At 39.1% G+C, this 23,976-nt stretch overlaps 5 protein-coding genes across 14 annotated transcripts; 3 read left to right on the top strand and 2 right to left on the bottom strand.

The window, feature by feature from the left end:
• The first annotated feature begins 67 nt into the window (after nt 1-67).
• On the top strand, nt 68-2,915 carry LOC117569371 (cell division cycle 5-like protein). Its single transcript, XM_034250502.2, has 4 exons — nt 68-228; nt 292-557; nt 616-2,060; nt 2,120-2,915. The coding sequence occupies exons 1-4, from the start codon at nt 184-186 to the stop codon at nt 2,824-2,826; spliced, it is 2,463 nt and encodes an 820-aa protein (XP_034106393.1). The 5' UTR covers nt 68-183; the 3' UTR covers nt 2,827-2,915.
• On the bottom strand, nt 2,898-3,441 carry LOC117569372 (RING-box protein 1B). Its single transcript, XM_034250503.2, has one exon. It carries the CDS (start codon nt 3,341-3,343, stop codon nt 2,948-2,950), a length of 396 nt encoding a protein of 131 aa, XP_034106394.1. The 5' UTR covers nt 3,344-3,441; the 3' UTR covers nt 2,898-2,947.
• Nucleotides 3,442-3,637: 196 nt separating this feature from the next.
• Nucleotides 3,638-7,191, top strand: LOC117567050 (uncharacterized). Of its 5 annotated transcripts, none has more exons than XM_034246775.2 (6): nt 3,638-3,851; nt 4,416-4,492; nt 4,548-4,658; nt 4,722-4,924; nt 4,996-5,149; nt 5,211-5,411. In XM_034246775.2, exons 2-6 carry the CDS (start codon nt 4,453-4,455, stop codon nt 5,357-5,359), a joined length of 657 nt encoding a protein of 218 aa, XP_034102666.1. In that variant the 5' UTR covers nt 3,638-3,851; nt 4,416-4,452; the 3' UTR covers nt 5,360-5,411. The 5 variants fall into 5 exon arrangements, with proteins under 5 accessions (XP_034102666.1, XP_034102665.1, XP_051859475.1 ...); XM_034246774.2 differs by having other exon boundaries at nt 4,394-4,492; XM_052003515.1 differs by lacking the exon at nt 5,211-5,411 and adding an exon at nt 6,945-7,191 and having other exon boundaries at nt 3,640-3,851; nt 4,394-4,492.
• Nucleotides 7,192-7,335: 144 nt separating this feature from the next.
• Nucleotides 7,336-20,833, bottom strand: LOC117567049 (tyrosine-protein phosphatase non-receptor type 4). Of its 2 annotated transcripts, none has more exons than XM_052003508.1 (10): nt 20,745-20,833; nt 12,226-12,644; nt 11,103-11,210; nt 10,904-10,996; nt 10,697-10,838; nt 9,775-10,633; nt 9,029-9,714; nt 8,349-8,967; nt 8,118-8,295; nt 7,336-8,056 (listed from the first exon to the last, which is right to left on the bottom strand). In XM_052003508.1, the coding sequence occupies exons 2-10, from the start codon at nt 12,373-12,375 to the stop codon at nt 7,967-7,969; spliced, it is 2,925 nt and encodes a 974-aa protein (XP_051859468.1). In that variant the 5' UTR covers nt 12,376-12,644; nt 20,745-20,833; the 3' UTR covers nt 7,336-7,966. The 2 variants fall into 2 exon arrangements, with proteins under 2 accessions (XP_051859468.1, XP_034102662.1); XM_034246771.2 differs by lacking the exon at nt 20,745-20,833 and adding an exon at nt 20,543-20,681.
• LOC117567052 (translation machinery-associated protein 7 homolog) lies at nt 20,736-23,019 on the top strand. 5 transcript variants are annotated; one of them, XR_007954710.1, is made up of 3 exons: nt 20,736-20,832; nt 20,986-21,061; nt 21,833-22,104. XR_007954710.1 is itself a non-coding variant. In XM_034246780.2 (2 exons), exon 2 carries the CDS (start codon nt 22,711-22,713, stop codon nt 22,882-22,884), a length of 174 nt encoding a protein of 57 aa, XP_034102671.1. In that variant the 5' UTR covers nt 20,741-20,832; the 3' UTR covers nt 22,885-23,019. The 5 variants fall into 5 exon arrangements, 1 of the variants encoding a protein (XP_034102671.1); XR_007954711.1 differs by having other exon boundaries at nt 21,820-22,104; XM_034246780.2 differs by lacking the exons at nt 20,986-21,061; nt 21,833-22,104 and adding an exon at nt 22,711-23,019 and having other exon boundaries at nt 20,741-20,832.
• Nucleotides 23,020-23,976: the final 957 nt, after the last annotated feature.

Genomic DNA, 23,976 nt, shown 5'->3' with positions numbered 1-23,976 from the left:
CACGCTGGTCATCAATCGCAGGGTTGCTGAGCATGTAACATTCACAGTATTTTACCGGACGAGCGGTCACACTGACTTGTTTATAGCGGCCGCCGACGGTGCAAAAGAACTGCAGAAAATTTGTTTAATGACTTTTATGTGTTTTTCTTGTAATTAAAGTGTAATAACAAATAAAGCGACAACATGCCGCGTATAATGATCAAAGGCGGCGTCTGGCGCAACACTGAGGTGAGTTTAAAAAGATGAATAACAGCCTGGAATCAAAACCACGCGTTCCATGTTTTTTTTCAGGATGAAATCCTCAAAGCGGCTGTCATGAAATATGGCAAAAATCAATGGAGCCGTATTGCGTCGCTGCTGCATCGAAAGTCGGCCAAGCAGTGCAAGGCACGTTGGTACGAGTGGCTGGATCCGAGCATCAAGAAAACGGAATGGTCTCGCGAGGAGGACGAGAAACTGCTGCATCTGGCCAAACTGATGCCGACGCAGTGGCGCACCATAGCACCCATCATTGGGCGCACTGCAGCACAATGCTTGGAGCGCTACGAGTATCTGCTGTAAGTAAACATCAATCCTTCCATCTATGACCTAAATTCACTTGGCAATCTTTAACAGTGATCAGGCACAACGCAAGGAGGATGGCGAAGATGCCATGGACGATCCACGCAAATTGAAGCCTGGAGAAATCGATCCCAATCCTGAGACTAAGCCAGCACGACCGGATCCCAAAGACATGGACGAGGATGAGTTGGAAATGCTGTCGGAGGCGCGTGCCCGTCTCGCCAACACGCAAGGTAAGAAGGCAAAACGCAAGGCACGCGAGAAGCAGCTGGAGGAAGCACGTCGCCTGGCCACGCTCCAGAAGCGTCGTGAACTGCGTGCCGCTGGCATTGGCAGCGGGAATCGCAAACGCATCAAGGGCATCGATTACAATGCAGAGATTCCCTTTGAAAAGCGGCCAGCTGCTGGTTTCTATGACACCTCGGAGGAGCATCTGCAAAAGCAGGATCCCGACTTTAATAAGATGCGTCAACAGGATCTCGACGGGGAACTGCGCTCTGAAAAGGAGGAACGTGAACGCAAACGAGACAAACAAAAGCTGAAACAGCGCAAGGAGAACGAGGTGCCAACGGCCATGTTGCAGGCGGCGGAGCCAGAGCGTAAGCGTTCTAAACTGGTGCTGCCCACGCCACAAATATCGGACATGGAGCTGCAGCAGGTCGTGAAGCTGGGACGTGCCAGCGAGATGGCTAAGGAGATTGCCGGCGAGAGCGGCATTGAGACAACAGATGCGTTGCTGGCGGATTATTCTATTACGCCCCAAGTGGTGGCCACGCCACGCACACCGGCTCCATACACAGATCGCATAATGCAGGAGGCGCAGAACATGATGGCACTGACGCACACAGAGACGCCGCTCAAAGGTGGTCTCAATACGCCGCTGCACGAATCGGACTTCTCGGGTGTGCTGCCTAAGGCGGCGGCCATTGCTACGCCTAACACGGTCATTGCCACGCCTTTTCGCACACAACGCGAGGGCGGCGGTGCAGCCACGCCTGCTGGCTTCCTCACGCCAGCATCGGGTGCTTTGGTGCCGGTGCACAAAACCGGTGCCGTGGGCAGCGCCAACACACCGGCGTTTGTGCGCGACAAGCTGAGCATCAATGCCGAGGAGAGCATGAGTGTCACAGAGACGCCAGCACTCTACAAGAACTATCAGAAGCAACTAAAGTCATCGCTGCGCGAAGGTTTATCAACGCTGCCAGCGCCACGCAACGATTACGAGATTGTGGTGCCGGAGCAGGATGACAGCGAGCCCATAGAAACAGGTACAGAGCCGGCGATTGAGGATCAGGCGGATGTGGATGCACGTCTGCTTGCCGAACAGGAGGCGCAACGTAAACGCGAGCTTGCCAAACGCTCGCAGGTCATACAACGGAGTTTGCCGCGTCCCACAGAAGTGAACACCAAGATTTTGCGACCGCAATCCGAGAAACAGAATCTCACAGAGCAGCAGCAGGCAGAAGAGCTGATCAAGCATGAAATGATCACCATGCAGCGTGAGTCTAGGCATAACATTCTGCCAAAAATCGAAATTTTTAATCCCTTTTCCTTTTAGTGTACGACTCTGTGAAGGATCCGGTGCCCGGACAGTCGCAGCACAAGCTGGAGCAGCTGCAGAGCTACTTCAAAGCGAATCCCTATGAAGAGATTACACCGGAGGAACTGGCCGATGCCAAGAAAATGCTTGCCGATGAAATGGAAGTGGTTAAAGAGCGCATGTCACACGGCGAACTTCCGTTGGATGTCTATGCTCAGGTGTGGCAAGAGTGTCTGGGTCAGGTGCTCTATTTGCCCTCACAGCATCGCTATACGCGGGCCAATTTGGCCAGTAAAAAGGATCGTCTGGAGTCGGCAGAGAAGCGACTCGAACAGAATCGTCGTCACATGGCGAAGGAGGCGAAGCGTTGTGGCAAGATTGAGAAGAAACTGAAGATCCTAACGGGTGGATATCAGGCACGTGCACAGGTACTGATCAAGCAGCTGCAGGACACGTATGCGCAGATCGAACAGAACTCGCTGTCGTTGTCCACATTCCGGTTTCTGGGCGAACAGGAAGCCATTGCGGTGCCACGACGTCTCGAAGCGTTGCAGGAAGATGTGCGTCGCCAAATGGAGCGTGAGAAGGAGCTGCAACAGAAATACGCCAATCTGGCCGAGCAGCGCGAAACTTTGTTTAGTCAAATTGAGCTGTTATCTGGTGTGCGACCCACAGCTCAGCAGCTGCTCGGTACGGATCAGGAAATGCAGCCACAGCAGGCCTAGGAATACAGTCAACAGCGCCATCATCATTTTCATTATTGACTACAACTTTCAACAATTAATCCAAAAAAAAGTTCAATACAAATACATAATTTTATTCACTTCAATCGAACCGGAATTTTATCTAATGGCCATATTTTTGGTAGACCCACTCCTTGTTGTCCAATGGACAGACATGACGCGTCTTCAACCAGCGTGCAATGCAGTGATAATGGAACGCATGATTGCACTCACCCCAGGCCACGGTGCACTCGTCCTTGTTGGCATTGGGATCTGCCTGACACTCGATGCACAGATTCATGATATGATTGCGACAGATGGCGCAGTTATCCACCGCCACATCCCACGACCAGTTGGCATGTGCCACCCACTTCTTAACCACAAAACGTTCGCCCTTCTTTTGACCATTGCTGCCGGAGGCGATGTCGTCCTCGTTGAACTCCTCCAGATCATGAAAGTCCTCTGTTTCCTCAACTTCAACTTCCTCGGTTGTGGATCCATTTTTACTAGGAGTCTCCATTTTTTTTTTTTAATCTTTTACTAGTGATTTAAAATATATTAGCTTCGAACATTTGTTTAATAATAATTTAAACTAGGTAGAGATAGAAATTCCCAAGCCAACATGATCTACGAAGTAATTATATCCCATTGTGGATATAATAAATAATGTGTGTAGTATTTATTAATAATACAAAAATATTATCCTGTGAATCTAAAACTGTATTAAATCAGTTAGGAAGATATTAACTAATCTATCTTTGTAAAAACGCGTTGAAAGAACTCCTTTAAATTTAAACACATATGTAGATAGTACAATAGTTTACTTTTGAGTTAACGCGGCACTGTGTAACGAAAAATATCGATAATTATCTAAACATCGATAACAACATAATACCATCTCTTGCGCCAGTAAACATTGTTTTCATTGTACTAGCCACGCACTAGCTGCTTCGTAGACAGCTGCGGAGTAGAGTTTTCGTGTGGGCAATTGTGTTCGTTACAGCTGACACTGGTTACTGTAAACGCATGTAAGTAAAGTATTCAGTGTAATCAGAGATAGATAGATAGATCAGAGATCAATTTTACAGCAATAAACAAGTATGTAAGAAGTAAACAAAAACAAATTCAGATGACAATAGTCCAGTGTGCCCGATTGGGAAAGCAATAGTGTGACCAAAACAAACGCAGCCAGTGAACATTGTTCTCTTTGGACTAGCCACTCACTAGCTGCTTTGTAGATAGCTGCGGTGTAGAGTATATTAGTGAGTTTGGTGAATTACATTAATTACAGATAACGTTGATTACTGTAAATCCATGTAAGTTAAATGGTCTATGTAATCAAAGATAGCAAATAAATGTAAATTTACTTACTTAAAAAGTAAATAAAAAGAAATTCAGAAGGAATCCATTGTGCCCGATTAGGAAAGCAAGGCAAAGATATGGTCAAAACAATCAAGCCGGCTAACGGAACTTTCGATTTCAATCAGTTACTTTATAAGTTCCCATTAAATGTAACAAGTCCCATAAAATCGTCAAAAATAAAGTTTAATTTTGTTACGATTTAAAATAACTTTCCATTTGAATTGGATTAGTTTGTGTGTAATTCACTAGAAATATCTTTGTACCATCATGTCGGACAAGCCCGCAAAACGATCTCGCAGAACAAGCGGTAAGTCATACTTATTTAATATAAAGTACATACGTATAACATATTTTATTTATAGCTCCTCAATGCGATTGCGATTGTGCTAAAACGGTCAAGAATTTGGAGGATCACTTTAAATTATTGACGGATTTGGTGGTTACTGTATCCCATAAAATAGATTCTCTCCAAGGTAAGGAACACAAATCGTTTTTGATATAAACTCATATTTACATACATACTTAAATTCTTTCAGAAATAAATAACGAAATGCAATCGCAACTCACAGCTGTATTTCAAGCGCTGCAGAATCAAAAAGCTGAGAAGGACAACTTCATAGAAAGTATCGCGGACAAGCAATATGATAAAGTCTTTACGAAACCCAAGTTTCCCATTAATTCTGCAGAAGAAATGGAGATGATTGATAAGAACATAGATATGTTAGATGTAGAAAATATTGTAAGTATTTATATTTAAAAACAAAACTAATCTCCTCAGTCAAACAATTTATAAATTGTATTTCGTTACAGGCGTCAACTATGGCGCGTTTACTACAACCGCATGGAGTTGAGAAACAACTGCGAAACATTTTTACTGATGATTTTGTTATGGCCCATAATTTAGATGGCGTTCATGGCAAATTGGCGATTAGGTCTTATAAAAATTTTTGTGAAGTTCTTATTGGTATGTACCAATTTATTTGAATTGCATTTTGAGGTTATATTTTATTTAAATACATTTTCAGAAGCCATTAAAGCAACCGGTGGAGCCGACTCAGCAGAAGATCAACTGCGCAGGGCGTTACAACTCCAGAAAAAGAGAGTTTTCAAAAAGAGGAGCTGCGACTTAAAAAAACAGAAAATGTCAGACAGTTTTTCATCAGATTATTTTTAAATAATTCCATAATTGTTATACAATCTCATTATAAATAAACATAAAAGCTTATCCCCAGTGAACTCAAACCCTACGTCTCTTTTGAATGTATGAAGATAGTATGTGCATTTATCAGCAGAGCTAAATTGAATATAATTCACAAGTTGCTTTTTATTTTCTACTTATTTATTTAATTCAGTGTCAAACCAATTTGATACTAAATACAATACTAAAAGTTATTACTAATATCTTACAAGATTATTTATTGCTGCAGGTTCTTCATGTTTAGATTGATTAGAAGAAACTGCTTGTCACAGTTTAAAAGAAAGCGGCATATTATGCAAACATCGATAATGTATTAATCGATATTTGCGAAATGATATTTGCATCGATAACAACTTAATACCTTCTCTAGTGCGCCAGTAAGCATTGTTTTCATTGGACTAGCCACGCACTATCTTCTTTGTATACAGTTGTGGGCTACACCGTTTGTGTACAGTATTGTGATTGTGTTGATTACAACTATTCCTGCGTAATTAGTAAGTACTTTTTAAAACTTCACTTTGCTTAGTTAATCAGTATTGCTGAATTGATTAGCTAGTCAGCAATAAATAAAAATAACTGTGAAAGCTATAGTCCAGTGTGCCCGAATCGGGTTTCAAAACAATAAGGAGTGACAACTAAGTTGTGGAACTACATTTAAAGTTCATGTGCGATCGCATTGAATTTTTTTTATAAATCTTTGATAAATAATATATTTATTATTTTATTTACCAGACAATATCTTGGGATTGCGTTTGTTTTTTTGTGTATCAGAATTGTCATTTATATCATTATGTCGGACAGAGCTGCAAAACGAAGATTCCAGGCTACTAATGGTAAGTTATATTGATTTAACATACAGTAAAAATACAGATGCATACATTTGATTATGTATCTACAATATACATATCTTACGTACCATAGATCGTCAATGCAATTGTGATTGCGATTGTGCAAAAGCAGCTAAAAATTTGGAGGATCGTTTTAAAATATTGACTGATCTGGTGGTTAATATATCCAACAAAATAGATAGCGTTCAAGGTATGGAACTCGATTTGATATCGATACGTATATAACTGCATTTCAATTTATACAAATCTATATTTTCAGAACAAAATAATGAAATGCAACCGCAAATCTCAGCTCTTCTTCAAGCAGTGGTAGAGGAAAAGGAGTCTAAAATGACTCTTCAGCAACGTGATGATATTCCTGTGTTTACCATGTTTCCTATAAAATCTGCAGAAGATATGACAAAAATTGATATGGGAATAAACAGCCAAAATAAAAATCAATATGTAAGCATAACTGAAAAGAAAAAAAGTTTAAATAATTCATAATTATATTTCGTTACAGACTTCAATTATAACGTGTTTACTCCAACCAGATGGAGTTGAGAAACAACTGAGAAACGTTCTATCTGATGATTTTGTGATGGAGCATAATGTAGATGGGCTCCAGGGAAAATTATCGATTAAGTCGTATAAAAATATATATGACGTTCTTATTGGTATGACCATATTGAATTTATAATATTTCTTCATATTTTATTAAAATACATTTTCAGAGGCAATTGACGCAACATGTGGAACCGGATCTTCGGAAGATCAGTTGCGCAGGGCATTACAGAGACAAAAGAAAAGAGTTTTCCGAAGAAGAAGCCACCCAGTAAAAACTGAGACCACCGAAACATTTGAATCAGTGTATTTTTAAAAAATGTAATGGTTCGTTTTCCATCTTACAATTAAAATAAGTTAAGATTGATTCAAAATCATTAGCTGAATTCGAAACAATAAGATTGAATAAAGTTAATACATTGTTTTCTCATTTTTAATATATTTATTTAATTCTGTTTTCAGCATAAATACATATACATATACGATTTGAATTTGGTGCTAAAATACTAACAGTTTTTACTTTCTCATTTTCCTTTTAGTTTTTATTTTTAAATCTAAGCACGAATTTATTATTGTTGTTGGTTGTTTATTTGTTTTGTTTTCGAATATATTCTCTGTAATTTCCACTTGGGGGATTAATAAATAATGCAATTCATTTAATTCGTAATAGCAATCGCGTTTAGCTTCAGCTTGTTTTGTATACGTTTGAATTAGGTAGTTTTGTTCACTTTGTTGTATTGTGTAAAATTTAGAATTGATTCCTTAGAGTTTCTTCAGCAGCACTTGCGTGGATTATTGCCCATTTGCGACAGACATATACAGAGTTATCAGTTGATTATTATATATAGAGTACGGTAGTATAGACACAATAATGATAATCATAATAAGAATATAATTATAATCGTAATGATATACATAATGGTTGCAAGCATACATAAGTCTACGGGTTTTACTAACAATAAGATTGATTTCATAAGTATTTTTTTTTGTATATAGTATAATAATTGATAAAGGTTCATTGATTGGTTGATTGAGAATAATCAAAGACGTCTCATTGTTAGACGGGATATATTGTAGGTATATATGTTTGTGTTTATATAAATATCTATAGACAGGAAGATGTGTGTAATAGATTGTCCACTAGTAGAACTTGGAGGGGAAGGGGATGGAAGAATGTGGGTCTGGCGGCTGGTTAATCGTCGTCGTCATTGATGGCAGCGCTGCTTCTTGATATTTTCATGTACGCTGCACAAATGCATTCGCAGACAAAGCGATATTGACTCTGAAAATATTACGAGGTGCATTAGAATGAAGATAGCAAAAGTAGAGCTCCAAGTACTTACCACATTCTGCACCATGCAGGCGCGTTGATCGCGCATGGTCCGCACAATATCTAGGGGATAGACGGGCTCACGTGCCTCCATTAGCGCCAGAGCCGTGTCCATGAGTATGAGCACTCCAGTCCGTCCAATACCCGCAGAGCAGTGCACAATCACTGGCGGATTCGCAGCGCTGATGCATCTAAAACAACACATTAATATCTCGTCACTTGGAATAGATCGCAAATAACTCACTGATGCACGCTGGTGGATACGGGTGTCTCGTCCTCGGGTGTGGCACCATTGCTAGCCGCGCATTTCCGTTCGCTCATCAGTCCGCCGTTCTCATCGGCATCGGCGTCAAGCAGACGCACCTGTTTCAGACTCTCTTCAATCTCCTGGAGCAGCGTGCGATTGCGGGCGGCACGCACGCGCTCTGTGAACTCGAGAAACAGATTGGGATCGGAGGGAACGCAGTGATCGGGCCAGGCGAGATACTGCATGTGATGTATGTGCCGCTGTTCGTGCTTATCCCGCAGCACAAACTCACGAAAGACAAAGCTGCCCGTCTCGTCGGGTTTCTCGCTCAGACAACGCACCGAAAAGCCATCGCCCAACTGCAGCTCATCGCCAGTCACAGGCCAATACTGATGACACTTCTGGCGTCCGGCCTCCATGACAGTTGTCAGCATCACAAGCAGATGGCTGCTTTCCTGCTGCACCATTCGCCAAAAGTCGGTTGTAGTGCTGGCCAGCGGTCCCTGTGTGGCAATATAACGATTCACAACGCCGCCTGGTATTTCCATGTTTACATAGTTGGCATTGATGTAGTCGCCAGTTAGCGAGTTAACAAGAGAAACGCGCGTGCAGTCATCTGAAATATGGAATAATAAATTAATCTAGCTGAGCAATGTCGAAATGTGTCACGAACTTACAGGGAGAAATGTCGCGATAACGATTCTTGGGCGCATTCGCTGGCTTGCGAGCTTCTGTGATTGCCAGATCGGGATTCTTGCGATACATCAGCTCGTACTGGGCAAGCAGAGCACCCGAGGCAAGACCATCGCTGAGCAACAACAGACTCTGCGTGAAGAGCGCATCGCCATCGAGCAGATTCGAGTGCGAACCAATCTCATCGCTCTCGGGCACATATTGATACAGCGGCTCCTCCTCGAGCAGCAGCGGCGCCGAGCGCTTTGGCCGCACGGTGAGCAACAGTTCGCCACTCGACTGATGCCGGCAGTCGCGTATCATGGCCACCACCTGCTCGTGCCGCAGTCCGTGCACGTCGCGACCATTGATCATGAGCACCTCGTCGCCCTCGCAGACACGCGGCGAACAGCGATCGGCGGGGGTGTGCGGCACAACCTTGGACACCTGCACGGGCAGGCCAAGATCTACGCCGCCCTTCACATTGAAGCCATAGCGACCCTGATCGTCAGCGAGCAGTCGCATGGTGATCAAATCGCTGCCACTATCCGGCTGCTGTTGACCCACTGCGTCAGCAATGGTCGTTGGCAGCAGCACCGGACTGTGCTGACCCGAGCTGTAAGCAGGAGGCATCGGTGATGGTGTGCCCGACTCAAACCGTCGCGTGCACTGCTCGATGAAGCCCACATCGCTGCAAAGCATAGTCAGATTACAATTTAATTTACAGAACTTCATTTTAAGCGTCACTTACAGTTGAATGTCGTATTCGTCGCTGTGCTGCTCCCAGGCCTTGCGAGGCATAGCGTCGGCCTGCTTCGATGTCACCTTAGACTTGTCTTGTGGACGGCTTGTTTTTGTGATGGTCAGTATGGTGGATGCGGACGGTTTGCCATTGTGCGAGGCAGCGCTGTCGGAGCCACTTCCCGTGCCATTATGCAACAGCTGTGGAGTGCCATCCGCCGAGCTGCCGCCGCCTGCTCCTGAGCCACCGGCCAACAAACGCTTGCTAGGCGAACGCACAAACACCTTGTGTATGCGACCGCGTTGCTTGGACTCTTGCACTGCCTGCAACTCGGTGCGACCCGAGTAGTAGAACTTGCTGCCCAGACTGATGTTGAGGAAACGCGAGAGTCGATGCGGCCGCTTCAGCCGGAAGAAACTGTGATGCTCCACACACGATTTCCACAGCGCTTTCGCATGCTTGTGGCTGCTCATGCCGAAACCCAGCAAAGTGTCGTAGCTTTCGCTGGGCTCGCGACGCAACTGGATGAAGAAATCCTTGCGCTTGAACGACACCTTGACCATTTTGCTCCACGAGAAGGTGTTGATGCGCAACGCATGCTGAAACACTAGCAAACCAATCGCCGAGACGCCCAGCTGCAATTCCTTGCCATTGGAGTCCGTGGCCTTGTGCAAATCAATGCCATACAGTTCCAAGCGTTTGCCATGCTCCAGATAATTGTATTCTGCATCAGCTGGCAACTGTCCGCGATGCAGCTTGTGTAACTCGCAGACCTTGCGTTCCGCCTCCGGCGTTTGCTCTGCCAGCAACTGCAGGCCACTCAAATAGCCCGGCTGATGCTCCACGGCATTGAAGTCGCCCAGCTCCGCTATTAAAGATAAAAAGCCCTCTATTAATAGATGTGATTAGTTAGATTAATTAAGCTACTTACACTGCACTGTGTAGCTGGCAAGCAGGCACTGGGTATTGCTGGAGCAGGGCAATTGGCCCAGCAGAATGTGGCGCTTGATCTGCAGATAGAACTGGTAGCGTGTGAACTCCTCCTGCAAGCGGCTAGGATCGCTTACAAAAAACTGCAATAGAAAATGGTGTTAATAAGTATAAGGGAGAGCTTAAATACTAAAGATTATTCACCCACCTTAACTCTAAACTCTAATAATGGAACGGCATCATTGTCGAGCGAGACGCTGCTGCATTGCTTCTTGAATTGCTTCTGTGCGTCAACCCATCTCTGAAAATGAAGCATTAAAGCAATTATAAAGATAAGAACATATGTATGTCATAATAAAATATTAAATCAATTATGAATTTCAGAACTTATGCATTCATTCACTTACCACAACGTCGCCTGGCTTCTGTGGAAACAATAGACCAAAATAGTCCCTTTCGGATAACTCGAGATACTGGAAGACCTGATCTAAGAGTTCAGAGCCTTTCGCACGTTTCTGGAAGAAATGAGAGTGCGTTATTTAGAGTCCGATGAATATATAATTTCTAACTAGATTGGCCTATGGATTTTAGATCTTTCTTATCTAGTAAACAATTAAAATTACAGAATATGAAAAGTTCATTTACAAGTCTTACCAACATAAACTACATAAAGAGAACTATATAATTTCGAAATTAAAGGTGCCGGGATTGGACAATAACTTGTATATATGTCTTTACTAATGAAGAATTTAGATTACCTTAAAGAAACGATGTTTGAATGCGTATTTATTTCAAAGTTTTACTATCATTAAATACATATAGATAATATAATTTCGAAATCAAATAAACGGGGATTGGCCTATAAATTGTAGATTTTTCTTTTTTAATAGATGAAGTTAATGAAACGTTGTTTAAAAGAATATCTAAAGCATATTCACAAGATTATTATTATTATCTTTTAGTTTCTTTTCTTTTCTGTCACCTTAATTGCCTTAAATTTGCTACGATTTCTTAAATTTCCCTCAGTTTTTCAAATTTCAGTTGACTAAATGCCCATGGCATGAAATGATGGCAATTTGCTTGCAAATTTTGGTAGACAAATCTCATCATCAACTTGGCAAGCTGCGGCTGGAAAAGCGAAACGAACGAATCATGTTTTTGGCATTTTGGACAAGTGCGTGTTGTGTCTGCTTTGTGCCGCCCAAAAAGATGAAAGTGAGATTCAGATGAAGATGTGCAATGCCATGGCAGCTTTGAATTGAAAGATGAGTAGACAACAAACAATGGCTGGATAATATACACGCAATGCACGACAATAATGACGAAGACTACGACTCACACTTTCTATGCATCGCATCATTGTTTGTGGGGTCTTTGATTCGCTTACACATTTTGTGCGATTATTATTATGGCTGATGTTGCTTTGATTATGCGCATTTCAATGAGCAAACTAGCAAAACTATTGAATATGCAACGTGAACGTGAATAAAATGAGGCAGGCCAATGGAAGAAGAAGAAAGTAGGACTCACCTCGATCCGAAAGGTGTGCGTGATGTCATCTAGGAACAGGACGGTGACGCATTGCTGCCGCTGTTGTTTCTTGTCGCGCGCCAGTTCTGAGGACGCTCCGCGTAATCGGTAGTTTCTGCTCAGGTTGCCTAAACGAAAGCGTTCAAACATGGCCCAGCTCCATACTGCCCCCAATTAATTTCTAAACGTATTCGTGTTATGTGTTCTGTACGTTGTTTTATTATGTTGCTGTTGCTGTTGTTGTGGTTCCTTTTTGATGAAAGACTTCTTCTTCTTTCCCTTGGCTGGCAGTTGAGATTGTTTATTCGATAAAATGGCAAGACTTTGACTTTGGACGTGTCTCGTTCACGTTATGGCTAAGACTTTGGATGGATAATGCTCTTTCCTGCAATTTGCTTTAGTTGCTGGCTGTGTTCGCTCTGCAAAAAGAATAGAAAAGATGTTAAATGTTGTTTAAGATGAAACATTATTAAATCAATAAACTATCAATATTAAAGACTTATATGCAGATTGTTAATCTAAGTTTCAAATAAAATAAATATTAATATTAATATCATTATTAAAATATTGTATGTAGTTTATTAATCTGTGAGTCACACATAAAATAAACATTAAATAAGTCAATTATTAAAACTGAACAAATTTAACGGGGTTTTTGATTGTTTCCTATCTCTATGTTCCATTTTTCAAAAATGAAGTGCCAGGGATGAACTAACAAATAGGAAAATGCAAAAAAACCATTTAATTTTTTTTTTTTGGTGGCACTGTTATTTTAAAGTTTACATCTTTAAAGTATTGTATGTAGTTTATCTGAGTTACTAATAAAATAAATATTAAACTTAATGTCCAAATAGACTAAACTATCAAGACACAGTCCAAAAGACCATAAGACTACGATAATAAAATGCACCTAATCATTCAATAAAAATTTCAATGACAAGTATTTCCAAGAAAGACATTTTAATTATACAAAACAGTTTTCAATGGGTATTATTTCTTCATTAATTCATGTCACAAATCATAGCAAGTTTTTCAACCACTGCTTATCTAGAACACGAATTAGTTGTAGCTAATTAAACATTATTGAAATACGCAATTTGGCACGCGAATATGCGGGTTCCACTGAGAAATAATTTAGATAGAAAACAAAGCTGTACAACTTCTTATGAATAGCAACAATGTGGGAAGATTGGCGTAAATAATGAACCACATTCATAAATTTGACGTCACTATTTTACTATATTATTCTCCTGAATGTAAACCGTCAACTGTTAGATGTTTAAAGCTATGCTTACAAAACTGTTAACGAAACGTCATCGATCACTTTGAGTTCCAACCTGATACTCTATCATTCCTTATCTCTTGGTTATTGAGGTAGCTTCTCGTGTAAAATGATCTCCTAGCCTAGGCTAGTATCTAACACCGTTTTTAAGAGTATCTGTTGGTCGTTGCAGAGTTGTAAACTTGTTAGTATATTCCCTTTGACTTGTCTATGGCCATTGTTTACCTTTGTTCGGTTATTGCTCAGGTGTGTGCGAGTGCGGGAAAAACACTTCACATGACAACGTTTGGCCTAAAGGTCTTCAACTGGGCGCATAGCTTCACGCGCTAGCGAGCAAGATACTCACACACACACACACGCACACACACAGTTATATGGCTGGTGTGGAGAAGCCATCGACAAGTGCAGAGTGACTAATATCGTCTTCGAAGTCGCGACGTCTTTGTCGACTTCCTTTTTGACTTTTCCCCGCAATTGAATCAGCGGAACGCTGTCAAAGCCAAGCATACATGAATGTGTGTGAGTGTGTTTGTGTGTAGATAAGACACTGGCCCACATACAAACCTACACACACACATACATACATAGAGACCTTTCTTCATTGATGATTGATGCACCGTGTAATTGGCTTAAGAGCTTTTTTCAAATGATATACGAACTAGTTATAAATATCGAATTATGTTTGTGTTCACAGTCACCTTTTGCTTTAGTTTGCCTTTTACGGCATTCTCTCTTATTTATCTGCATTATCTATTGTCATCGTTTATCATCTTCTATTGTTGATCGATTATAAAGCATCTTTGGTCAATGCTGAAAGACATCTTTCAGCTTATTTATAGTTACTAATAACCATTCGATGACACATGCTTATATTTTGTAATAATATTTATCGTAAATATCATCTTTTGTCGAAATATGAAAGATTTGTTGATCTATTAAAACATATTTGGGTTAAATGCAGAAAAGTTCCATGGAACTCATTCGTAATAATATTTTATATATTATTTTTTCGAAATATGAAATGTCTGCAGATCTATCAACAAGTTACACTGTTCAACATAATTTAGCTCATTTAGTTACTGATAATGTCACATAATAGTAATATTTTATATTAAATAGCATCTTCTTTTATCGTTTGCTGCTGATTGATCGCAAAATATCTCGATCAAAGGCAACAAAGTTTCTTTCAACTCATTTCTAGTTAAGCATTTGATTACACATTGTTGTAATATGTTATAATAAACATCATTTTAATTTTCGAAATATGAAATATCTGTAGATCGATCAAAAAAGAACTCTGTTGAACCTTTTCTTTTTTAGTTCATTTAGTTACTAATAAGACTTTAATGACACATAATAATAATACTAATTTATAGCTGAAATATCTGCTGATCGATCGCCAAATATATCGATCAAATGCAACAAAGTTTCTTTCACTTCATTTCTCATTTCATTCTAATATTTTGTAATTGTATTTTATGTATCATCTTTTAATGAAACATAAAATGTTCGGTCACAAAATATTTCTTTCAACTGATGTCTAGTAAAGAATTCGATGACACATTCTTGATAAATTTTGTAATATTATTTTAAATTAAATTGATTGATTCATTCCCAGCCTTAACCACTGTGCTTAGGCTGCAACTCACGCTCTTTGTTAGTCTGTGCTTTCTTCTGCACTCTTTCTTTGTATTGAACAGCAATATAAACACCCACACACACTTACACTCAGCTACTTAGGCCTGTGTGCTAGTGTGTGTGTGAATATACATGCTATTAGTTATAGCAAATACAAATGTTGCTATACGTACTACACTCGCGTGTACATGTGACAGATAAAGATATTTTTGTTTCTCTGTTCTATATTAATACACAATTTCCGGCTGGCAGCCAAATTGAACTGAACTGAACCGAACCACAAAACCAACAAATTCAATCGGGGGAAAAAAGTCAAGTACATAAATTTCTGCGCAATAACAAAACTTTGCATATACTATAAGTAATATTTATAGGGCTCAACCTCTGCTTTGTTGATTGCTATCGCAAAACGGGGAAGCAAACAATTCAAATAATCAGATATTATTATTATTTCCTGCAATATAGAATGACGAAATCACTCTAAAGAAATGATGCAGTTGCAAAGTTTAGCAAAAAGTTAAACCCAATAGTGGAGAAGAAAATAATGCGATCTGGATTTATACAAAAAGAGGATCTGAAGTTATAACACGTGGGCTGAAAAGTCCCGGGCCTTACACATAGATTGTGCTAGTTTTATTGCAGTCACCTTTTTTTCAGTTAATACAATCCTTCAGAAGACAGCTGCTAAAATTTCATGATATTCTATTCATTAGTTTTGTAAGTTATTGAGCCAAAAGTGACACTACTTTTTCTATTTTCACAACAATGGATCAAATGCAATTTCGTCTTCTAATCTTACAATGCTTCTTGATGGGAAAAAATACCGTTCAAGCAAAGCTTTGGCTTGAAAAGTGTTATGGGGACTCCTCTCCATTAGAAACAACAAGAAAACGTTGATTTGCTGACATCAAACATGGTCGTAGAGACACCGATGATGCAGAACCCAGTGGACGTCCAAATGGGGAGGTCACACCAGAAAACATCAAAAAAATCCAGAAAATCGTTTTGAATGATCGAAAATTAAATTTGCGTGAGTTAGCTAACATCGTAAAGATATCAAAAGAACATGTTGGCTTAATATTGCATGAGCATTTGACTATCAGAAAATCTCTTCAAAATGGCTGCCGCGTTTGCTCACTTTTGACCAACAACAAGAATGTGTTCATGATTCAATGACAGTGAAAAAACTACATGAATTTAAATTCGAATTGCGCCCACATCCACTAATTCGCCAGATTAGGCTCCCAGCGACTTCTGGAGGTTAGCAGTCCTGGAAAAATGCTCGCCGTTAAAAAATTTCATACGATTATCACTGAAATTGAAGCCTATTTTGAGGCAAAAAATAAATCGTTCTAAAAAATTTATATTGAAATGTTACAGCGGCTCTGGAATGATTGCGATGCTCTTGATAAAGATTAAATTGATGAGTAACGCCAATTTTGATCCAAAAAAAGCAAGTTTTCTTTGTCAGGCCCGGGACTTTTCAGCCCATGTGTTATTTACAATTATCAGTAAAGAACTGTGAGCTAGATCAGTTATTAAACATTTAACGAATGTAGATCACAAAAGAATTCGAGTAATCGATATTCCAACTTTCACGTTAACCTAGGAATGCAATTAGATATAAACCTACCATTTTACAATATCTCTTAACTATCATTACAATCGATAGAACAGCTTTGAGCTCAGTTGGAGGCACAGTGGGTTAAGCTGCTTAGACAGCATTTGAAGGCTTTTTATGCCGCACTGTTTTCGTTATCAGCAAATTAATGCAAATTTGTTAAACACACACATACACATACTGAGAAGAAGAAGCATTTGTATTAATGCCCCCCAACCTCGTTTTGTAATGGGTCGATAATTTTGTAGATTGCGCTCAACAGGTTGAAGAACGAGTGAACAGAAAAATGAGGTTGCGTCATTTTGTGTCGCTGACGCCCACGAGGCCAAGTCTCCACACCTTTCCACACCTCTCCACTCTCCACAATCCCTCTGGTAGTATTACCTCGACTAACTGGGTAAGTTGTCAACTGATTCAGGGAATCGACGAATCGACTGTTGGCCATATTCGAACGGAAGCCTTATAGACTGGCGTTGTGGTTATGACGGCTTTTGTACTTTTGTAATACGCCGTCGAGTCAATTAGTTACCTTTTTCTCTATATGGACAATGCAAGTCAATGAGCGGTTGATAGCAAGGGAGGCAGACAGAGAAAGAGGACAGTGAGAGAGATATAGAGAAAGAGAGGGAAGCAACTTTATTTGTTTGTATTTATTACATATTTATTTATTTGTTTTGTCATTAATTGAAAACGAAATGAGCAGCAGCAACAACAAAGCCTCAGTTGTATTGTTTAAATTGCATAAACAAAGCCAAGTACACACACACACACACACACACACACAGAGAGAATTCTATCTAAATTGCATTCTCCTGACAACAACAGCAAAACTTTTTGGTTCGTTGACCGACTTTTTGGTTGCTGTTTGCTCCCCGCACCTTTTCCCTTCCCTTCCCCTAGCCATTTCACCAAAAAAGGGAACCATGGTGCCAATTTGTTTATTATGTTTAGCTATATGCATATGTGTATATATATTTGTACATTATGTGTATATATGTTTATGTTTTTGTATGCAGATTTGATTTGCTTTTGTTTATTCGAGCACTTCTGAAACTGGAAATGCTTTTGGAGCAGCTTCCGTTACCAGCAACTGTGGTACAAAAACAAGTATTTTATTCAAATTACAATAGGAATGTGTAAAAACATTAAAGATAAAACACAGCTCAATATGAATTCGGAGTGATAAATACAAATATCGAAGCTAAATTGGCATTTACATTTGAAAATATTGAGATTACAAAATGTGAATATTATCAATAGAATTAATAGTGATCTATGTTCATATAAAGAATAAAGAAAAAGAAAGAAGGAATAAAAAGTATTCTAAAATTTGAAGATTGTATTAAATTTACTATCAGAATTCTTTTCGAAGAAATTTACTATCAGTAGTGTTTAATGCGAAGCGTGAATAATCACATTAATTATAGGAAATTTATAATTCACAATTATAAATAATTGAAATTTATTAATTCAAAAGAAATTTGCTCACATTTGGTGTTGTTTGAAATATGTGATATGTAATAAATACAAATTAAATAATGAATAGAATTCATTATGTAAAACCTCATTAAATTAATTAATGAAGAAGCTTCACTAGAAAGAACTTTACTGTAAAAAGTGTTGAATAGGAAGCGTGAATAATTGCATTACTTACAAGCAATTAATAATCCATAATTATATGTAATTGAAGTATGCAAATATATTTAGCATTTAAGTGGAATGAAATTGCATTTTAAGCAGGTGGCAAACCAATGTGCGACTTGTGATTTTTCTTTGTTCGCGTGACCCGCTGAGTAAATGGGGGAAATGGGAACGTAAGCAAATCCAATTTGGCTTGGCTTGATGCTCTCCAAACTTAAGTGAAGTGTAGAGTGTAGAGCAGAGCAGAGCAGAGAGAGTGGAGGTGGTGGAAGCTCTCGAAGTGAACCGGTTGAGAATTTGCCATCTAGCAAAACTGTGCTTTGATGTCTGTATAACTGGGCAGCCAGTCATTCAGTCAGTCAGCCAGTTTGTTGGTCAGTCACGTAGATTTGGTGCAGATACGCGTAGATGTGAAAGATGATAATGATGACGGCGATGGCGATGGGAAGTTGGAAGATGGAGATGAGTCAACTTGATAGGTAACGAGGTAACGGGCGGCATGGAAACGGCAATTGTCAAACTCTCAAGAGGTCACAGTGCTCATTCCTAACAATTTTTTGTTCGTTTTGCTTTAAAGCGAAACAAGAAGAAGAAATGTGTGTTTTTGTTGGAGGAGTAAGGCTTGTCGCGATATCCAATGGAATGAGCTTTGTACTCGGAACTCGTTGCTCGTAATTGAAACCGCAGGCGTTGAACTTGTCAAACATCGCGATAGGAAGCGTAATATGATATTGCAAACCGCATAAACCAAACACAAACAGCGCAAAAAAAAGGTGACACAGCTGCCAACTAAATGAGGGGCCAACAAATGGGGACAGGTAAGCGAAGGGAGGGAAGGAGGGGGAAGTGAGGAGGCAGGCCTGCCACTCAATTTCAATTAGGGCACATCACTCAATGATGTCCATCAAAAAGCTTACAGGAGCTAGCAGCAACAGCACTTGGCAACCCTAATCAAAGTCAAAGCTCAAAGAGTAAGTAAGACAGAGAGGGGTGAATGTGGGAGCAGAGCAGGAGGAGTGCAATTGAATTTGTCGTGCCAGCGACGCATCAATAATGTTGTTGCCCCATGCATTTGCATTTGTTTGGTTTTATGGTGCTTTATCGTTATGCTTTCAGGGTTGCCATGTGCACGCACAGTCGGGTCGAGTCGAGTCGAGTCGAGTAGAGCTTAGGTGGGCAACAAAGTGGAAGAAGAGCAGCGTCCCCGCTTATCGTTGTTTGCCTTTTAATTTTTATTGCCGTTGCGCACCCCGACAACGACGAAAATTCTTATGCTATTTTTGTGTTCATTTCACATGCACAGGCTGCGACGGCTGCGACAACAGCCCCCAGGCTCAGAGACCCAAGGCAGCCCCGGGCGGCACGCACACACATACACATATACAAAAACTCACACACGCACACTTGCTCTTGCTCTTGCGATATTCTTAATGCTCTTTGGTCTAACGAAATTCAAGACTAGTTAATGGTTTTTGCCCCACTAACTCACCCTGTGGGGATTAAGCAGGGTCAACCACCACATACACCTGGTTCGAAACTGTGCTAAGCTTAATGCGCCGAAAGAGGAGAAGGAGACGGATTGAGAGCGAGAACAAAACTAGTTTAATTAATTAAACGATTTGTAAACACAATGCAATGATTAATTGCGCATACATACAAAGAGTACTGTATGCATATGTGACTGTGGCTGTGTTTGTGTGTTTATGCAGGCTATCTGTTTCTTCATTGCATTGCTTCTCTTCTTCCTCTACGTTGCATTAATGTAGGATGCACTTGTGCAACTGTGTGTGTGAGTTCGCTCTCGCACTCTCTTTCTTTCGCTCTGTGATTTTCAAGCAGAACAGAGACGATGCTGTTGAGTAGGCGGCAGCTTGAGATGTCCATGCTTCAAATAGGGGAGCGGGAGTGTTAGAGGGAGCAAGAACGACAGCAGACTGAGACTGGAGCGAGCATAAGGAGAACAGCATAATAATAATAATCAAAGGGCAGCAGTGCGGTGGCGTTGATTCTGCCTGCGGCTGCAGATAAGCATGCACATACACACAGAAACACAAACTCACACATATATATATATACAATTACGCTCACAGCAAAGAGTTAAATGAACCGCTTTTGACAGAGATCTCTGTGCTCACCTTGTTGCGCTGGTATCTTTTGTACACATATATGTAAATATGTATGTATGGATTTATGTATGTATATTTTGTTGATGCACTTTCGTTATTTCACTGTTTGCCAATGGGGCAGTAAAAACACATGTAAATTACAATTCTCCTTCATTCGTTCGTTAACTTGACAAAAATAAGTAAAAACGCACGCATACGCACACACACATACTCATTGACTGGTCACCAAAAACACCGCTGCTCACGCACACACGCACAACAGGGACGCGAGTTGGAAGGAAAACAATAAAACAAAAAAAGTATGTATAGAACTGTCCAACAATGTAGCCGCACTTGAAACGAAATCTTAAGATTGTTATACCGCAAGCAAAATTATGCACTCGATAACGAACAAAATTAACAAAAAATTAAAATAAATTTAATTTTTCTCTTCTCCGAAACCGAACGAGCAGCGTGACCGCAAGCTGAATTTCAAAATATACTAGTGAAAATTATTATGTGACCGCAAGTTGTATTTACAAATATACCGTGAGTAAATGCTTTCTAGAAATTTCAGTATTTTGCTTTTATTACTAGCACACTGGTCATATTCCAATCAAGGCAATTTCTCAGAAATAGTGATTTAAATAGCGACATATCTTATTTAAACATGATATGCAAAATATTAAAAACTATAATATTGAGATTTATGCATATACATAAATAATTGTTATGCTTTTTATTTAAAATTAATAATTTGTTTTTATAGCAGCCAAAAGGTTAGCGGCATGCAAGTTTGCTGACAAAAGCTGCCTGATATAAACGTTCACAATAGACATTTACTGAAAGCGCCCCAAAGTATACTTCAATTTTTTAGATAGTGCAGAAATCCAAGGAAAGAATTCCTTGATCAAAAACTGGATTTGAAAAAGAGATAGGATTTGGATTGGAAATTGCTTACTTCAATTTAAAGGCAAATTTGTATAAATAAAATAAAATTATTTCTTTCGATATGTTACTGTAGTATATAATAAATAAGTATTAAACATATTTCATTCATTAATTTTTTGAATGGATTCCAAACAGCTGTATCAATAAATTTCCCGAGACTCTTCTATATAAACAGCTATAACATCAGTAATATTTCAGTAAATCAGGTTACACTCTGCAGTTAAAAAGTTTTCTCCATCATGAAATATATAATTTTCGGGATTTCAGTAATACTTTGCTTAATACAAATTTGTGCTCAGAGTGTTTGTCGTGGATATGTTCGATCTGGTAATACTTCCATTTATAATATTAATTAGAATTATATTAAAGGTCTATAAATGGGTTATCTATAGTTCATCAGACTTGTGAAGGATCAAAGGATGAAGGACATTGGTTTGGCACCGTTTGTAATCAGAATTCTAATAACGGAATGTGGTATTATGAGCAGAGAAATGGAACCTGCCAGGAAATGGTTTATTTTGGATGTGGAGGCAATATGAATAGATATTGCAATTTGAACGATTGCCAACGAAAGTGCGAGAGGAGAGATTGACTCTGAGTGCAAATAACTAATTTTAATATTTCATTACTTTAATATATAATTCAAATTGAAGAAATTTAAAGAAGAAATAATTTAAAATAACATTCGAAAATGGCTTTACTTTGTAAATCGATCAATAAATAAACTTATTTTAATATTGACAATACGAATGCACTAGGAAAATAAATATAGATAAGGTTTCTGGTAAAAATATCGGGATAAACAGATTAGTATTTTATTATACATATACATTAGAAAAAAATCCTGAATGCTTTTACTAAAACATTCTAATTAATAATAAAAAGATTCTAGAATTATATTCATAATTTATAATAACTTACATTGGATTAAAAAATTTATATTAATCTTAAGAACGTATCAAGTTCACTTCGAGAAAGCCATTCACAAGTAAACATGTCGAGTTTTTGGGAACAGTTGCTCAGCACATAATGAAACAGGTGTTGCATGAATTTTATAAATGACATTGAAATAATAAAATAATAATATTGATATCACTATGTTTAGTAAGTAACCTTAGTTTAAAGAGTCAATTTATTTGTACAGAGTAAACTTATTTTAAAACTTCACTTGTATTAGAAACTTATGTTTAGTAATCACACTTTGAAGATTCAACATCCACATTCAATTTAAATTAAATCTCATCTAGATGGCGAGTCGTGAAGGTGGCAAGAAGAAACCTCTTAAGGCGCCCAAAAAGGAGGCCAAGGAGTTGGACGAACAGGATGTGGCCCACAAGCAGAAGCAGAAGGAGCAACAAAAGGCTCTCGAGGCGGCCAAGCAGAAGGTGACACAAAAGTCCAGTAAAAAGGGCGGCAAGTGAGATGTCCTGCGAAATGTCAGCCGGAAGTTGTCTACACTGACTGCCAATATATACGCACACTCTGACTAAAGTCAATGATAAATGTTTTGGTTCATCTCGTCTGCTGCAATAAATTGAGTTATGATTCCTTTTTCATTCTTGAATGATGATTAATTGCCTGTGGTCAGCCAATCGGTTCGCTTAAAAAGCCATCACAAAAATGTGACATTCAGTCTATCCCCAAGTGCAGCATTCAGGGTTAGTCCTTGTGCAAAAAACCCGAATAAAGGAAACAACCGGACACGGGAATTGAGCGCAGCAAATGTGGTAAATTGGAATTTTATGCGTTTTTTATGTTAATCAAAAACGAACCTAATGGACATTGCGCCTGATGTGCGACTGTCAGAATGGGACATGTGGTTAGTTTATTGCATTAATCCCACCTTGATGGAAGGCGATTTTCTGTTTCTGTTGTAGTTAAAACGTTGAAGAATAGCGTGGGAAGCAGAAACGAAAAGAGTTCTGTTTCTGGTTCCTTCTCTCGAGAGCGTAAGCTTTGCTATTTTTACGCTCTTGAGAGAAGGAACCAGAAACAGAAAGAGTTGCGCTCTCGTGAGCGTAAAAACTGAAAAGCTTAAAGCTTTGGTAATCGTGCGAGCTAAAAGCTTGATCTTTAAGATCAATTTAAGAATAGATAGCATATACTTTTAATATATGAATATATGTAATGGGATTTAATGGAATTTTTATCTGTTTAGTTATATATGTAAATGAAAGTAAAAAATATATATATAAAAGATATAGAAATCCAGTTTAGAGATGTCATAGACCCAACCCATATCATAAGACGAGTTTTGTTTATCATCATATTTAATATTTAAGCCTTTGATGGAATTTGTTTATACAAAATTTAATTACACATTATAGCTAAAAATTTGATAGACTCGTTTTAAATATAATACATACAATATATTAGATTTATCCTTCATTTATTTTTCATAGAGGCAAAAACAGAAAACACAAAACCAAAAACTTTAGCAAAACTCTTAGAGGTATTTTATTTTCTCATTACTTTATTTTACTTGTAGTGTGTAGTAAAATTAATTTAATTAA

Source organism: Drosophila albomicans, chromosome 3 (assembly GCF_009650485.2).
Source record: "Drosophila albomicans strain 15112-1751.03 chromosome 3, ASM965048v2, whole genome shotgun sequence".
NCBI classification, from domain to species: domain Eukaryota; kingdom Metazoa; phylum Arthropoda; class Insecta; order Diptera; family Drosophilidae; genus Drosophila; species Drosophila albomicans.
This window is presented reverse-complemented; position numbering and strand designations above follow the sequence as displayed.

Bases quoted from the DNA above. Each gene is read 5' to 3' on its own strand.
- LOC117567049 (XM_052003508.1), bottom strand. From the start codon at position 12,375: ATGTTTGAACGCTTTCGTTTAGGCAACCTGAGCAGAAACTACCGATTA. The intron at 10,839-10,903 runs GTGGGTGAATAA...TTTCTATTGCAG, and splicing joins TATTAGAGTTTAGAGTTAAG to TTTTTTGTAAGCGATCCTAG. The intron at 9,715-9,774 runs GTAAGTGACGCT...TATGCTTTGCAG, and splicing joins GACGAATACGACATTCAACT to CGATGTGGGCTTCATCGAGC.
- LOC117569372 (XM_034250503.2), bottom strand. From the start codon at position 3,343: ATGGAGACTCCTAGTAAAAATGGATCCACAACCGAGGAAGTTGAAGTT.
- LOC117569371 (XM_034250502.2), top strand. From the start codon at position 184: ATGCCGCGTATAATGATCAAAGGCGGCGTCTGGCGCAACACTGAG. The intron at 229-291 runs GTGAGTTTAAAA...GTTTTTTTTCAG, and splicing joins GCGTCTGGCGCAACACTGAG to GATGAAATCCTCAAAGCGGC. The intron at 558-615 runs GTAAGTAAACAT...AATCTTTAACAG, and splicing joins GAGCGCTACGAGTATCTGCT to TGATCAGGCACAACGCAAGG.
- LOC117567050 (XM_034246775.2), top strand. From the start codon at position 4,453: ATGTCGGACAAGCCCGCAAAACGATCTCGCAGAACAAGCG. The intron at 4,493-4,547 runs GTAAGTCATACT...TTTTATTTATAG, and splicing joins ACGATCTCGCAGAACAAGCG to CTCCTCAATGCGATTGCGAT. The intron at 5,150-5,210 runs GTATGTACCAAT...ATACATTTTCAG, and splicing joins TTTTTGTGAAGTTCTTATTG to AAGCCATTAAAGCAACCGGT.
- LOC117567052 (XM_034246780.2), top strand. From the start codon at position 22,711: ATGGCGAGTCGTGAAGGTGGCAAGAAGAAACCTCTTAAGGCGCCCAAA.